The sequence below is a fragment of the Salvelinus sp. IW2-2015 genome, linkage group LG14 (genome assembly GCF_002910315.2).
Source record: "Salvelinus sp. IW2-2015 linkage group LG14, ASM291031v2, whole genome shotgun sequence".
In the NCBI taxonomy this organism is placed as follows: domain Eukaryota; kingdom Metazoa; phylum Chordata; class Actinopteri; order Salmoniformes; family Salmonidae; genus Salvelinus; species Salvelinus sp. IW2-2015.
In genome coordinates, this window is record NC_036854.1 from 7,178,850 (window position 1) to 7,196,299 (window position 17,450).

Sequence of the window (17,450 nt, forward strand, 5' to 3'; positions counted from 1 at the left end):
AGTGAGTGAGTGAGTGAGTGAGTGAGTGAGTGAGTGAGTGAGTGAGTGAGTGAGTGAGTGAGTGAGTGAGTGAGTGAGTGAGTGAGTGAGTGAGTACTAGTGAATCTCCAAGGTGCAAATGTCAATTGTCTAAAGTGGCATCCTCTCCTCGTCTCCTTTCCTTTTCCTACACTGACATGAAAGAGATGGTCTGGTGAAAGCCAGCACCTGGTTGTCAGATATCCACCATATTGCTCAAAGCTCCTTTATTTTCCCAAATGATCAACGCAGATGAAGTGGAGATGGTGAAGAGAGGGAGCCACTTCATATGGAGGTGTATCCTTCATTGTTTTAAATGAATGACTACAGATAAACATGTGACAGGTGCCTTTGGCTTCCAGGCATACTGTAGGTGTTCTAATACGTGTTGTATAAATCAACATTTGATCAGAGAGTCATCCCATGATCTGCTATTGGGTACCAAATGCAGGAGGCCTATTCTGTGTCCATAGGACTTGGAACATGGATAGGATATACGTTGGTATCTATAGTGACACTGTCTAATTCTGCCTTTCAAGTCTGCAGGGCGTCTACTACTCTTTTTGATTGCAAGGTGAGGAAAGCGCGTAGAGAAAAAAGCGAGAGATGCGATTTATTAACGCTGCGAGCAGAAGAGGCCCATGCAAACGGTTTCATCTGCAGGCTGGCGGGGCGGAGGAACGTGGTGTGATTGGATCACCGGCTTTAAGCCGAGGCGCTGGACCGGCGCCAGAGAGACAGCTGTCGAGATGGGAGCGCCTGTTCAAAGCTGTCAGCCCCCTAAAGAAACAGGCCCTCCTCCTCTTCTCTCCAGCTATCTTTCTTTTGCCAGCGGGACGGTTGCTTTTGGCAAGGCTCTATAGCTCAAGCTTCCAGCCGGCGCTGCCCAGTTGGAGGTCTCGGTTTTACTACCGTTTCGCAGGCGTCACAAAAGAGCTCTAGTAACGACTCGCGTGAGTTCGTCGTACCATGGGTCCATGCCAACTGCCAAACGAACGTTGGGCTATTTAGGGTGTTAGAAGAACCTATTATCCTGTTATTACAGAGGTTGAATTTTCCACTTTGTTGTTATCACCGACCCCCTTTCCGAAACACACTCACACACATCCTCAACACTAAACACTATAGATGGCTTTTTACACAATGCTGTCTAATTCATGCTGGCATGAATGGCATTCGTTGAATATGTAAGAAGCAATTTCACACCCGCGGGAGCCCTAGTTATTTCAATAACCCTAACGTAAAGTGTGTAATCATAGCATCCAGCGAATCGTGAAACAAGGCCCTTTATCAAGTAGTCCGTTTATTTAGCGCGTTCTAGATTGGGACTATCTGACTGCGCCAAGTACATCGCCCTATACAACCCGTGTGTCTAGATGTTCGGTGTAAAAGGGATCTAAATTCGTAATGCACACAATCCTCCAATTTTACTGCCATCTGCCGGTGAAGCGTCTGCCTATTACATAAACCCTCTCATTCACTGTGGCACAACCACTCACTACAAGGTAATCCTATTCTGGGCCAGTCATTTGAACTCTTAACTTCCAATCACCCCAATTACCATTACCCGAACAAGACAATAATAATAACAATAGCCTAATAATAATGCCATCTGTTATTTGAAGCAGAATGATATCAATTCAACAAACTAAAACTGGGTTTTAGCATTAGTATTGAGGTTTTAGGCTGTTAGCTGTTGTATTGTAGGTTATTGTAATCAAAACGAAGGGTATTTTGCGTATGCATCTTCGCCGAAGGTATTCGCTTACCAGAGTCGCTCTGAGTTTCCTTGGCGCTACAATGGACAGTAGAGGCGGGGACCGTCCCAGGTGGACATCTGCTGCTGCTACCGTTTCTTTTGTTGACAGGGAAGGGGAAGACTATCGTGGGGTCCACACACTCCGACACGGAGCGGCTCAGCTCAGACGCCTTGGTAGTGATGACAGCGGGAGTAGTGACATTTTTACTAACTCCACAGGCAGCCGCTGTGGAAATGGCTTTGCTCAGCTTCTCTGTGACCACCCTCTCTAGCTTTTCCCTGGCGGAGAAGCCGCTCCACATACAGTCCTGAATGATGATGGAGTTGGGGTTTTTATTCAAAGCGGAGCCGCCGAACAGGTCTCCATCCGACGCACCCCAGATATCTTCCTCGGGCAGGAGCAGAAGCTCCGAGGTCCATTCGCACCCAAGCGGGTCGCCTAATCCAAAACTCATGGGACCTGCTGCCGAGTCGCCCCAGTCCCCCACGGACGCGTAGGCCAGCTCCCCCGGTAGCGCCGCTCGGCTCGGAGAGAGGGGCGGCGTAGGCAGTAACTCAAATTTCTTCCAGATGTCCTCCCCGGGAGGCGCAGAGTCGGGACCGCAGAAATAGAAGTCATCCTCGTCTGGATAGAAGCAGGGTTGTAGTGAGTCAAAATCCATGTCGGAATTTTTACTTATAATCGCCGGCATTCTATCCCACACTTGGAAAGCCTGTAGAGAAGGACACGGAGATAGTTTAGACACAATGGAATAAGGCAGACACACATCTCCATATAGTTCCTATTGTAAAGCCCAGATAACCTACACCGTATGCACAACATTCTACTGCCAGCCAGCCAAGTGCTCAAACGTATTGCAAGTCCTTTGGAAATAACAGAGGCGAGTGTGGGTAAACTGACATGAAGTCACCTTTTCCGCTATGATGGTGTTCTTGGCATATTATTCAAAAAAGAATACCAGTTGTATTTTTTATTTGTTAATTTGATTTATTTAACTAGGCAAGTATTAAGTAGGCAAGTATTAAGAACAAATTCTTATTTACAATGACGCCTACACCGGCCAAACCTGGACCAATTGTGCGCCGCCCTATGGGACTCCAAATCACGGCCGGTTGTGATATAGTCTGGAATCGAACCAGGGTCTGTAGTGACCCCTCTAGCAATGAGATGCAACGCCTTGGACCGCTGCGCCACTCGGGAGCAATTATAACTATTAAAAAGTATATCTACTCTAAACGTCCCATGACATTCGTATTCGTTTGCAGGGTGACCATTTGGGAGTCAATCAAATAAGTGACTCTTTCACCCAAAAAGAAAGATGCTCACCTCGCGTTGACTGAGGTTGTGGTGTGAGTCGTGTGTTGTCTCGTCACTCTCTCTCGCAGTTCAGTTCTAAACTCTAGGAGCACACATGTACTCTTGTGTTGCGCAGACAGATCTCTGACACACATTGTATGGGCTACGGAGTGTTATAGCCTACACTCCAATCTACTGTGTGTGTTGGAGGGGAGCTCCGCCCACGGAGGGGCGGGTCCGGGCTTGGTAGACGGCGTGAGGCAGACTGGCAGGCATGTTGGCTGGCTCGCAGCGTAGCTTTCTATAGCTCACGACAGGCTTTAATCCCTCCCCAGAGAATAAATATTACATTATCATCCCTTATCCTCCATTATGGCTAATTTCCTCCCCTTTTCAGAAATGGATAGGGGTGAACTATGGGCAAATGCACAAAATTATCATACTTTTATGTATAAAGGCTCCAATAATCTATACCATAATGATTTGTTATCCAACCTCTAAGATACATTTGATGTAAATTATATTTGTTTAAAGATAAGCATATATGCTGTTATACTGGCTTGTTATAACAGGGACGGCACGATGGCCTGGCGCATTGCTCAGTCCTAGAGCGGAACCCAACTCTCACCATTGTGTGGGGGCATTGACGTAACCGCATATCTGGATCAAAAAGTCGGGATCACTGCGCCCTCGTGTGGGCATGATTAAAACATAAACCTGAGCGTTTCAACAGATTAAGTGCTGTTGTAGGTTATCTGCGGTAAATTGTCGAATCATGGGTTGAAAGCGAAGTACGGATTTTGTTCTTAATAGTGAATAATTAACATGTTATTTATAACCATTACTTACACTAAACACACCTATAGGCCTACATTGAATTGATAGGCTACACCTTTAAAGCTGTCATCAAAACGTTCTTTGTCTTCTTTGTCTATGCACCTCCATGTCTCAGAATCAGCTGTGCTCAAGCCTGTTTATGTAACTCCACTGGCAGTGGTTGATGTAGAAGACATCCCCATTTCCTTACTCTCATAACAGGTTTGCAGGAATGTACAGTGCATCTGGAAAAAAATCAGACCCTTTGACCTGGGAGACAGGTCAGGATTGAGGGAAAGATGAACGAAGCAAAATACAGAGAGATCCTTGATGAAAACTTGCTCCAGAGCGCTCAGTACCTCAGACTGGGGGCGAAGGTTCACCTTCCAACAGGACAATGACCCTAAGCACAAAGCGAAGACAATGCAGGAGTGGCTTCGGGACACGTTTCTGAATGTCCTTAGATATTGTTGAAGAGTTGTGATCAGAAGCAGTGGTGGGAGATGAGAGGGAGGGTGACGACTCACAGCTGGGATCAGTGCAAGAGTACTGGGAACTATTTGTGAGGGACAGGGTTCAGTTTCCTGGGAATACAGACCCGGAACGTCGGATGCCTGGGATTGGAGACGGGATGAGAGCTGTGATGTGATGTTCTCTCATGTTTTCCCCAACCACTGCTCCGACTGTGACCCAACAGGAACAGCTTCCTGTGTGAGAGCAGCGAGGACAGAGAGTGGGAGTGAGAACTGAGAGAGAGGGAGAGAGGTAAAGGGAGGGAGAGAGAAAGATGGAGAGAGAGAACGAAGGGAGAGAGAGAGAGAGAAGAGGGAGTAAGGGAAAAGGATAGAGAGACAGAGAGAGGGGGAGAGACAGAGATAGAGAGTGAAGTCATTGTCCCAAGGGAATGGGAGAGGGAAGCAAAGAAGAGTATAAACTAAAGTTGCATGGTTCATATGGTCCAACAGAGAACGGAAGGAAAGAAAGATGGAGGGATAGCGAACATCGATCAGCCCCTTTGGTCTTTCTTGGCATAGCAGAAGGCGTGTGTGAGTGTGTGTGTGTCCTCGCCATGGAAAGGGGACGGTGGTGGTGGAACATCTATAATTTGGGATATACTACTACACATCCTCATTCACCTCATCAAACAATAATTACAGACGGCACTCTTGTACGTCATATGATTACAATGTTGGGCTGATGTTTGAATTTGATTGAATGTATGCTATTACATAAATAGATGCTATTTCATGTCTAACGCAGGAATCAGACTAGTATCACACACACACACACACACACACACCTGTCTCTTATACACATCTAGATGTGTATAAGAGACAGCACACACACAGGACTGGAGGGCCAAGTCTAGGTCCAAAAGGCTCCTTAACAGCATCTACCCCTAAACCATGAGACTGCTGAACATTTAATCACATGGCTACATAGACTATTTGCATTTACCCCCTTTTTTTTTTACGCTGCTGCTACTCGCTGTTTATTATCTACGCATAGTCACTTTACCCCTACCTACACGTACATATGACCTCAATTACCTCGACTAACCCGTACCCCCGCACATTGACTCACTACCCGCACCCCCTGTATATAACATCGTAATTGTTATTGCTTGACTTTTTTTTAACTTAAGTTTATTTAGCAAATATTTTCTTACTCTGCATTGTTAGTTAAGGGCTTGTAAGTAAGCATTTCACAGTAAGGTCTACAGCTGTTGTATTCGGCGCATGTGCCATTTTTTATTTATTTGATTTGACAACATATCAGAAAATCCACTTTAAAACCAGCTCAGGCACATGGATGGTTAAGCCATTGGGCCAGTTTGTGTAAAAGATTCATGTCAACGTGTTTAGAAGGAAAAACAAAAAGCCAACGACATGACATCCGGCTGTGATGGCAAGGGGGGAGACCGTGTCCCAAACGGCACCCTATTCCCTACGTAGTGCACTACCTTTGATGGCTCTGGTCACGAGTACTGCACTATGTAGGGAATAGGGTGCCATTTGGGACGCACAGTTCATCAATAAAACACAAGACCGGAACAACTGGTTATGTTTTTAGTTCAGGGACCAATTTGGGGTTGCTGTTGTTTCCTCTCTCTCTCTCTCTCTCTCTCTCTCTCTCTCTCTCTCTCTCTCTCTCTCTCTCTCTCTCTCTCTCTCTCTCTCTCTCTCTCGACTATGTGTAAAAAAGGGTCTGAAGCAGGTTAAAGGCTCATTTGACAGCAGACGTGGGGCTAGAACACAATGTTACATTCATTCAGGTCGGGAACAGGGTTTGAAACATGAGCCACAGGTCTACAAAAGCAGGGCTAAAAGTTATCGTTATAGGTCTAATAGTAAGGCGTTTTATTGGCATTCTTTGAAGTGCACAAGGTTAGGAGGATTTACACACCATAGACAGAGCCCAGAGTGCATGAAGTCTGGGAAACGCATTAGGACTTGCCTTCTTCTTTAATCATTTGGGCTGTCAGATTCCACAGTGGCAGTGGCATCTCCCCCTTAAAACAAACTAGTCAAACAAGGCTCTTTACTTTACTCTGCCGCCACACACCATTAGATCTCAGCCACTCCCACGTGCGCACGCATGCAGTCACGCACGCTCACACCGAAATGCTGAATATTTCTTATTTTTCTTCTTCTTCATGAAAGGGAAGACTACTGAATGATGTTGCTGTTGTAAACATCCTGATTGGTTTCATCCTTCCAACTAAAAGTCCCAACACGACATACAGTATCACTTTACATTTGTATTTTGGGAGAAATTGGGATTTGTGACCCGATTCAGGAAACTAGGCATATGTCACAAGTCACGACTTCACACGAGAGCTGTTTGAAAGTTTTAAAAAATATATATTTTTATCAAAATGTGTTTTTTGGGAGAAATGTCTCGAAAAAATTTCGAAAATGTCAACTTTCATGTGCCTTAATATAAAACTTGTATGCCATCTGTAAATACAACTAAAATTGTTAAATTACGAGCCTAGTTGGTTTAGCCACAGAAGAGAGCAACCTGGATTACATCATCAAAATAAGGGCATCAGACAGGAGGCGCGTCCAACCCTGATGTATACTGGTTAGATAGTCTAGCTAGTTACATTTTCAGATATTACATTTCTAATTTTGACAGAAAGTGGTTTCATTTCAAGTGTACTGTTAGCTAGCTAACGTTAGCTGGCTGGGTCGCTAGCTAACGTTATGTACATGATCTTATTCTTCATATCTCAGACACATTTGCTTGACTAGTTATAGCCATAGAACCTGGTTGGTTAGCTACCTGCAGATTCATGCAGGGTAGTAACGTCATGAGTTGTGATTATGGTCCATTGTTTAGCTAGTTAGCTAACTACATGTCTTAACAAAATATTTTCATTTCAAGTTTGAAATTCATTTTTGAACACTCAACACCCGTTGAATATCAATCAATCAAATGTATTTATAAAGCCCTTTTTACATCAGCCGAAGTCACAAAGTGCTATACAGAAATCCATCCTAAACCCCAAATAGCAAGCAATGCAGATGTAGAAGCACAGTGGCTTGGACAAACTCCCTAGAAAGGCTGGAACCTAGGAAGAAACCCAGAGAGGAACCAGTCTCTGAGGGGTGGCCAGTCGTCTTCTGGCTGTGCCGGGTGGAGATTACAACAGTACATGGCCAAAATGTTCAAACATTCATTGATGACCAGCAGGGTCAAATAATAATAATCACAGTGGTTGTAGCGGGTGCAACAGGTCAGCACCTCAGGAGTAAATGTCAGTTGGCTTTTCATAGCTGATCATTCAGAGTTAGAGACAGCAGGTATGGTAGAGAGAGAGAGTCGTAAACAGCAGGTCCGGGACAAGGTAGCACGTCCGGTGAACAGGTCAGGGTTCCATAGCCACAGGCAGAACAGTTGAAACTGGAGCAGCAGCACGGCCAGATGGACTGGGGCCAGCAAGGAGTCATCAGGCCAGGTAGTCCTGAGGCATGGTCCTAGGGCTCAGGTCCTCTGAGAGAAAAGAGAGAGAGTTAGAGGGAGCATACTTAAATTATGTCTGGTGTCAGTAAATGTCCGGTGTCAGTAAACGTCGGCAACAATGCATAAGTCAATTGTTGCCAGCAGCACAGTTACAGACACCAACGCTCTGGATAACATGAACACTGCCTAACCAGCTCTGCTAGGTAGGGGGAATAAAATAGTCAGAGTGGGGTGTTCTTTCATTATGAGTCTGGAAGTAGCTAGCCAATGTTAGCCAGTTCGCTTGGGTGCTTGATTGTCGTTGTGAGGTCAGAGCTTTCGGAACAAGCCTATTTATTGGCCAGAGCGTCCAGTGTGCACTCTGAACGCAAAAAGCTCTGAATTTACGAATGGACAATCTGACAGCAGAGTTGCAGTCACCAATGCTCTGGATAACATTACAGCCTAACCAGCTCTGCTAGGGCGAGTAATGTTCAGTGAGCTGTTCGCTCTCTTAGATGTCTGGAAGTAGCTTGCAGAACGCTCGGTTCAACCCTTAAAGAGATGGGTGGGGCTAAGGCGTAAGAGGGTGTGAACAATGCTGAATGGGTGTAGACAAAGAAAAGCTCTCCAATAGTAGTACAAAAACATTGAAAGACAGTTTTCTCAGGTGAGTTTACAAGTTGATCAACTTTCAAAGCAGAATAACTTTCTCATTGTTTCCTCAAATGCCGTGTATGATATACCATTTTGTAGCTGAGTCTACTTTTATCCAATGTAAAAAAATTAAAATATAAAACATTTTGCTACATAAGACCGAATCCAGGTGGTGAGTCACACTGTATCAGAATTTGACCGAAGTCATGTCAAAAGTGACTTCAAGAGAAGAACACAAGTGAATACACAGCAGGAGTGAGGCCACTGTCCACATAAGACTGTAAAGACCCACATCATACCGAGTCCAATTGTTTTAGAACAAATATTTTGGCACTGAATAAGGCCAACTTATCATCTTACCAAATCCTGTGATTTCATTTTTCTGTATAAGCAAAACAATGTGTCATCACTTGTACAGCATGCAGGCTTTTAGCATAGCCCCTTCTCCACCCCTGCTGGCTTACCCCTACTAGCTAACCACTAGCAGCCTTGAAACACATCACTTATTAGCAGTTCGGCACGTCAGCATTTCTCATACTTTTACACAAAACCAAGTTAAACCTTTACCCTCATAGTAGACATTGAACATCTATAACCAAACTCGCTATAACTCTGTTGTTAGCCGATGGTAGCTATAGCTAGCCACATGCTAACCTGAGTGCTAACGTTACAAACGTTGGCTACCATGATATCTTGTAAGTTATATCGGCCAAGAAAGATCAAGCAGTTCAGCAAAAATAAAGACATAACTTGAAATAAACAATGACATTAATACGATTGGTATTTGACCATTCTTTTCTGCAAAACGTGCAGTGTTGATGGAGTTGTTGTAGATCGCTTGCTAGCTAGCTTATTCTATCGTCAAACACCATGCTAGATCCGAGTGGGCCAGTTAGTTTTTCATGGCCTATCACCGATGCCACGAGCAGGCTGTTCCTTTATTTACTTCAGAGCCGCAATGTAATGTTGGTATATGAGTTTTTGATCAATAATATTCAATTTGCGACAAAAGAAGTGTATAATATATACTTTTTACATTAAGACTATTTAGAAGGAATACATTTAAAATCAATCTACATTGTTAGATTTGTGGAATATTTATTGTGCAACCTTTCCTTTAAGAATGTAGGTTAGTAAGCAACCTGGTCTCATGCCGTTTTCGTAAAATATATATTTATAGAGTATTTGTACTTTTGGCATTATTTTGTTGTTGAAATCTTATTTCAACTATCGACTTCCTAGGGATCCAGTTTGGAGGATGAGTTTGGCAAAAACATTGCATACATGTCAGAGGAGTTCACAGTCACAGGTTTCAAACCCACCAGGATGTGATTGCAAAACAGTGATTCATGGGAAAAGCTGTTTTTTGGCTTGATTCGTTGCCAGATATGACTTCACATGGACTGCGTCCCAAATGGATACTATTCCCTATATAGTGCACTACTTTTGACCAGAGCCCTATGAGTAACAAAGCTGTCAGGATTTTAAAGACCTACAAATACTGTATATTATATATATGATTCAGTCTTTCCTCAGTAATTCAATGTAATAATTCAGTGTTTGTGGAGAGACTGATATGATAGATATCATTGATCTATAAAAATGTTGCTTTCCCATCTAGTTAATTTTGCAATGTTATTTTCCCATCAAATAAAGTGTATTTTGGGATGAATACACTTAGTGAGAAACCAGGCCGGTAAGTAGTGGTCAGAGAGCCTGTTCAATTATTGTAGTCAGAGGTGTGTGTGTGTGTATTTTTATTTTACTAGGATCCCCATTAGCTGTTGTGAAAGCAGCAGCTGCTCTTCCTGGGGTCCACACAAAACACAAAACACGACATAATACAGGACATTAATAGACAAGAACAGCTCAAGGACAGAACTACATACATTTAAAAACGGCACACGCAGCCTACATATCAGTACATACACACAAAATGTATAGGTCAAAAAGGGGTGAGGCGTTGTGCACTGAGGTTTTGCTTTATCCGGTTTTTGGAAGTACAGCTTCCAAATATTGAGTTGCACCCCCCTTTTGCACTTTAGAACAGCCTCAATTTGTCGGGGCATAGACTCTACAAGTTGTCAAAAGCGTTCCACAGGAATGCTGGCCCATGTTGACTCCAATGCTTCCACACAGTTGTGTCACGTTGGCTAAATGTCCTTTGGGTAGTGGATCATTCTTSAAACACACTGGAAACTGCTGAGCATGAAAAACCCAGCAGCGTTGCAGTTCTTGACACAAACCAGTGCGCCTGGCACCTACTACCATACCCCATTCTAAGGCACTTAAATCTTTTGTCTTGCCCATTTACCCTCTGAATGCCACACATACACAATCAATGTCTCAAATGTCTCAAGGCTTAAAAATCCTTCTTTAACCTGTGTCCTCCCCTTCATCTACACTGATTGAAGTGAATTTAACACATCGAGCATCATTGGTCTCTAGTGGGATGGATTATGTCCTCTGAACACCAAAACTGTAACTGTATATTTCGGTGTTCCTCAAGTTTCCGTTTTTAGGACCCTCTATTTGTTCTATCCAACACACTCTCTCTCAACTCACACATCAATAATATATAACATATTACTTCTGGTGAATCGGTCATTCGAGCACAAACAAAATGGTTAACTTTCACTGCTTGGCGGACGATACACATTTGTACATTTAGTGAATGGTGAAGCCCCCAACAATTGCCCTCACCTGGTAAACCTGATGTTTCATGAACATAAGTGAACTGATGGCAGCAAATGTTAAACTTTGCAACTCAGACAAACATTAGATTCTAGTTCTCGTCCGCTAGAAACAAAGAGTCTTCTGTTGGATTCTGACAATCAATCAAGAGATGGGTTGTAGTGTCCCGTCTCCAAATAAAACTGTACGCGTTTTAAATCAGAGCCTACCTAGCAAAGCATTATCATGGGCTTATTCCTAGCTCGTCTTTCTGAATTTGGTCCTGCGTACATACCTACACTTACACTACGGTCCACACAGACCGCAGGCTCCTTATTGTCCCTAGATTTACTAAGCAAACAGCATGGAGGCAGGATGCATTCTCCTATATAGTCTGCAGATTTTTCTATGGAATGACGCTGTAGCCTCATCTACCAGTACTTGTGACGAGAGACACGACATCGGTTTTGATTCACTTTGAGTCTCTTCTTAATATGGACGTTCCTCACTCTCTTAAAGACGCGACTATACTATTAGATCCTGCGTTGAAACATTGAGACGGCTTGACATCTCCACTTTTCACATGCTTACATTAGGACATTCATACCCCTTACGCTGCTGCTACTCGCTGTTTATTTTATTCTACGCATAGTCACTTTACCCCTACCTACACGTACATATGACCTCAATTACCTCGACTAACCCGTACCCCCGCACATTGACTCACTACCCGCACCCCCTGTATATAACATCGTAATTGTTATTGCTTGACTTTTTTAACTTAAGTTTATTTTAGCAAATATTTTCTTACTCTGCATTGTTAGTTAAGGGCCTTGTAAGTAAGCATTTCACAGTAAGGTCTACAGCTGTTGTATTCGGCGCATGTGCCATTTTTTATTTATTTGATTTGACAACATAATCAGAAAATCCACTTTAAAACCAGCTCAGGCACATGGATGGTTAAGCCATTGGGCCAGTTTGGTGTAAAAGATTCATGTCAACGTGTTTAGAAGGAAAAACAAAAAGCCAACGACATGACATCCGGCTGTGATGGCAAGGGGGGGACCGGTTCCCAAACGGCACCCTATTCCCTACGTAGTGCACTACCTTTGATGGCTCTGGTCACGAGTACTGCACTATGTAGGGAATAGGGTGCCATTGGGACGCACAGTTCATCAATAAAACACAAGACCGGACACACTGGTTATGTTTTTAGTTCAGGACCAATTTGGGGTTGCTGTTGTTTCCTCTCTCTCTCTCTCTCTCTCTCTCTCTCTTCTCTCTCTCTCTCCTCTCTCTCTCTCTCTCTCTCTCTCTCTCTCTCTCTCCTCGACTATGTGTAAAAAGGGTCTGAAGCAGGTTAAAGGCTCATTTGAACAGCAGACGTGGGGCTAGAAACACAATGTTACATTCATTCAGGTCGGGAACAGGGTTTGAAACATGAGCCACAGGTCTCAAAAGCAGGGCTAAAAGTTATCGTTATAGGTCTAATAGTAAGGCGTTTTATTGACTTTTGAAGTGCACAAGGTTAGGAGGATTTACACACCATAGACAGAGCCCAGAGTGCATGAAGTCTGGGAAACGCATTAGGACTTGCCTTCTTCTTTAATCATTTGGGCTGTCAGATCCACAGTGGCAGTGGCATCTCCCCCTTAAAACAAACTAGTCAAACAAGGCTCTTTACTTTACTCTGCCGCCACACACCATTAGATCTCAGCCACTCCCACGTGCGCACGCATGCAGTCACGCACGCTCACACCGAAATGCTGAATATTTCTTATTTTTCTTCTTCTTCATGAAAGGGAAGACTACTGAATGATGTTGCTGTTGTAAACATCCTGATTGGTTTCATCCTTCCAACTAAAAGTCCCAACACGACATACAGTATCACTTTACATTTGTATTTTGGGAGAAATTGGGATTTGTGACCCGATTCAGGAAACTAGGCATATGTCACAAGTCACGACTTCACACGAGAGCTGTTTGAAAGTTTTAAAAAATATATATTTTTATCAAAATGTGTTTTTGGGAGAAATGTCTCGAAAAAATTTCGAAAATGTCAACTTTCATGTGCCTTAATATAAAACTTGTATGCCATCTGTAATACAACTAAAATTGTTAAATTACGAGCCTAGTTGGTTTAGCCACAGAAGAGAGCAACCTGGATTACATCATCAAAATAAGGGCATCAGACAGGAGGCGCGTCCAACCCTGATGTATACTGGTTAGATAGTCTAGCTAGTTACATTTTCAGATATTACATTTCTAATTTTGACAGAAAGTGGTTTCATTTCAAGTGTACTGTTAGCTAGCTAACGTTAGCTGGCTGGGTCGCTAGCTAACGTTATGTACATGATCTTATTCTTCATATCTCAGACACATTTGCTTGACTAGTTATAGCCATAGAACCTGGTTGGTTTAGCTACCTGCAGATTCATGCAGGGTAGTAACGTCATGAGTTGTGATTATGGTCCATTGTTTAGCTAGTTAGCTAACTACATGTCTTAACAAAATATTTTCATTTCAAGTTTGAAATTCATTTTTGAACACTCAACACCCGTTGAATATCAATCAATCAAATGTATTTATAAAGCCTTTTTACATCAGCCGAAGTCACAAAGTGCTATACAGAAATCCATCCTAAACCCCAAATAGCAAGCAATGCAGATGTAGAAGCACAGTGGCTTGGACAAACTCCCTAGAAAGGCTGGAACCTAGGAAGAAACCCAGAGAGGAACCAGTCTCTGAGGGGTGGCCAGTCGTCTTCTGGCTGTGCCGGGTGGAGATTACAACAGTACATGGCCAAAATGTTCAAACATTCATTGATGACCAGCAGGGTCAAATAATAATAATCACAGTGGTTGTAGCGGGTGCAACAGGTCAGCACCTCAGGAGTAAATGTCAGTTGGCTTTTCATAGCTGATCATTCAGAGTTAGAGACAGCAGGTATGGTAGAGAGAGAGAGTCGTAAACAGCAGGTCCGGGACAAGGTAGCACGTCCGGTGAACAGGTCAGGGTTCCATAGCCACAGGCAGAACAGTTGAAACTGAAGCAGCAGCACGGCCAGATGGACTGGGGCCAGCAAGGAGTCATCAGGCCAGGTAGTCTGAGGCATGGTCCTAGGGCTCAGGTCCTCTGAGAGAAAAGAGAGAGAGTTAGAGGGAGCATACTTAAATTATGTCTGGTGTCAGTAAATGTCCGGTGTCAGTAAACGTCGGCAACAATGCATAAGTCAATTGTTGCCAGCAGCACAGTTACAGACACCAACGCTCTGGATAACATGAACACTGCCTAACCAGCTCTGCTAGGTAGGGGGAATAAAATAGTCAGAGTGGGGTGTTCTTTCATTATGAGTCTGGAAGTAGCTAGCCAATGTTAGCCAGTTCGCTTGGGTGCTTGATTGTCGTTGTGAGGTCAGAGCTTTCGGAACAAGCCTATTTATTGGCCAGAGCGTCCAGTGTGCACTCTGAACGCAAAAAGCTCTGAATTTACGAATGGACAATCTGACAGCAGAGTTGCAGTCACCAATGCTCTGGATAACATTACAGCCTAACCAGCTCTGCTAGGGCGAGTAATGTTCAGTGAGCTGTTCGTCTCTTTAGATGTCTGGAAGTAGCTTGCAGAACGCTCGGTTCAACCCTTAAAGAGATGGGTGGGGCTAAGGCGTAAGAGGGTGTGAACAATGCTGAATGGGTGTAGACAAAGAAAAGCTCTCCAATAGTAGTACAAAAACATTGAAAGACAGTTTTCTCAGGTGAGTTTACAAGTTGATCAACTTTCAAAGCAGAATAACTTTCTCATTGTTTCCTCAAATGCCGTGTATGATATACCATTTTGTAGCTGAGTCTACTTTTATCCAATGAAAAAAAATTAAAATATAAAACATTTTGCTACATAAGACCGAATCCAGGTGGTGAGTCACACTGTATCAGAATTTGACCGAAGTCATGTCAAAAGTGACTTCAAGAGAAGAACACAAGTGAATACACAGCAGGAGTGAGGCCACTGTCCACATAAGACTGTAAAGACCCACATCATACCGAGTCCAATTGTTTTAGAACAAATATTTTGGCACTGAATAAGGCCAACTTATCATCTTACCAAATCCTGTGATTTCATTTTTCTGTATAAGCAAAACAATGTGTCATCACTTGTACAGCATGCAGGCTTTATGCTAAGCCCCTTCTCCACCCCTGCTGGCTTACCCTACTAGCTAACCACTAGCAGCCTTGAAACACATCACTTATTAGCAGTTCGGCACGTCAGCATTTCTCATACTTTTACACAAAAAAGTTAAACCTTTACCCTCATAGTAGACATTGAACATCTATAACCAAACTCGCTATAACTCTGTTGTTAGCCGATGGTAGCTATAGCTAGCCACATGCTAACCTGAGTGCTAACGTTACAAACGTTGGCTACCATGATATCTTGTAAGTTATATCGGCCAAGAAAGATCAAGCAGTTCAGCAAAAAATAAAGACATAACTTGAAAAAACAATGACATTAATACGATTGGTATTTGACCATTCTTTTCTGCAAAACGTGCAGTGTTGATGGAGTTGTTGTAGATCGCTTGCTAGCTAGCTTATTCTATCGTCAAACACCATGCTAGATCCGAGTGGGCCAGTTAGTTTTTCATGGCCTATCACCGATGCCACGAGCAGGCTGTTCCTTTATTTACTTCAGAGCCGCAATGTAATGTTGGTATATGAGTTTTTGATCAATAATATTCAATTTGCGACAAAAGAAGTGTATAATATATACTTTTTACATTAAGACTATTTAGAAGGAATACATTTAAAATCAATCTACATTGTTTAGATTTGTGGAATATTTATTGTGCAACCTTTCCTTTAAGAATGTAGGTTAGTAAGCAACCTGGTCTCATGCCTGTTTTCGTAAAATATATATTTATAGAGTATTTGTACTTTTGGCATTATTTTGTTGTTGAAATCTTATTTCAACTATCGACTTCCTAGGGTCCAGTTTGGAGGATGAGTTTTGGCAAAAACATTGCATACATGTCAGAGGAGTTCACAGTCACAGGTTTCAAACCCACCAGGATGTGATTGCAAAACAGTGATTCATGGGAAAAAGCTGTTTTTTGGCTTGATTCGTTGCCAGATATGACTTCACATGGACTGCGTCCCAAATGGATACTATTCCCTATATAGTGCACTACTTTTGACCAGAGCCCTATGAGTAACAAAGCTGTCAGGATTTTAAAGACCTACAAATACTGTATATTATATATATGATTCAGTCTTTCCTCAGTAATTCAATGTAATAATTCAGTGTTTGTGGAGAGACTGATATGAAGATATCATTGATCTATAAAAATGTTGCTTTCCCATTTAGTTTATTTTGGGATGCTTGTTTCCCATCAATCAAGTTTATTTTGGATCAATACACTTGGTGAGAAACCAGGCCGGCCAGTAGTGGTCAGAAAGCATATTGAAGTATTGTAGTCAGAGGTGTGTGTGTGTGTGTGTGTGTGTGTGTGTGTGTGTGTGTGTGTTGTGTGTGTGTGTGTGTGTGTGTGTGTGTGTGTGTGTGTGTGTGTGTGTGTGTGGTGTGTGTGTGTGTGTGTGTGTGTGTGTGTGTGTGTGTGTGTGTGTGTGTGTGTGTGTGTGTGTGTGTGTGTGTGTGTGTGTGTAATAGGGATGCGCGGGTCAGCTATTTGTTCACCCACACCTACCGTCAATTGCTAGTAACCCATCCGCAACCGCCTAACTATATGTGCTAAAGTTTAAATCTGAGACCAGTACCTGACCCTAACCCAAAATATAGAAAAACCGCTGTAACAGTCAGATATGGCGGAACAGTTTGTAGATAGGCCTATGTTTCGGGTTCTAATTTGCAACATTTTGGAAGGATATCTGTTAGTCAACTTGTCTATAAATAGATATATGTCTCGGTTTCTAAGGATATATGTTAGTCAACTTGTCTATAAATAGATATACAGTGGGGAGAACAAGTATTTGATACACTGCCGATTTTGCAGGTTTTCCTACTTAAAAAGCATGTAGAGGTCTGTCATTTTTATAATAGTTACACTTCAACTGTGAGAGACGGAATTTAAAACAAAAATCCAGAAAAACATATTGTATGATTTTTAAGTAATTAATTTGCATTTTATTGCATGACATAAGTATTTGATCACCTACCAACAGTAAGAATTCCGGCTCTCACAGACCTGTTAGTTTTTCTTTAAGAAGCCCTCCTGTTCTCCACTCATTATCTGTATTAACTGCACCTGTTTGAACTCGTTACCTGTAT

The 17,450-nt window shown here is 42.8% G+C and overlaps 1 protein-coding gene across 2 annotated transcripts in view; it reads right to left on the minus strand.

Moving 5' to 3' along the window:
- LOC111973019 (N-myc proto-oncogene protein-like) overlaps positions 1–17,450 on the minus strand; it is a 56,547-nt gene that overhangs the window by 3,786 nt on the left and 35,311 nt on the right. Inside the window, exons 1-2 of one of the 2 annotated variants that reach the window (XM_024000146.2) lie at positions 3,105–3,239; positions 1,788–2,490 (exon numbers count right to left, since the gene is read on the minus strand). In XM_024000146.2, coding sequence (XP_023855914.1) covers positions 1,788–2,469 — 682 coding nt within the window. In that variant the 5' untranslated portion in view covers positions 2,470–2,490; positions 3,105–3,239. Of the gene's footprint in view, positions 1–1,787; positions 2,491–3,104; positions 3,240–17,450 lie in introns of those variants that run through there. The other variant, XM_024000147.3, reaches the window with a different exon arrangement.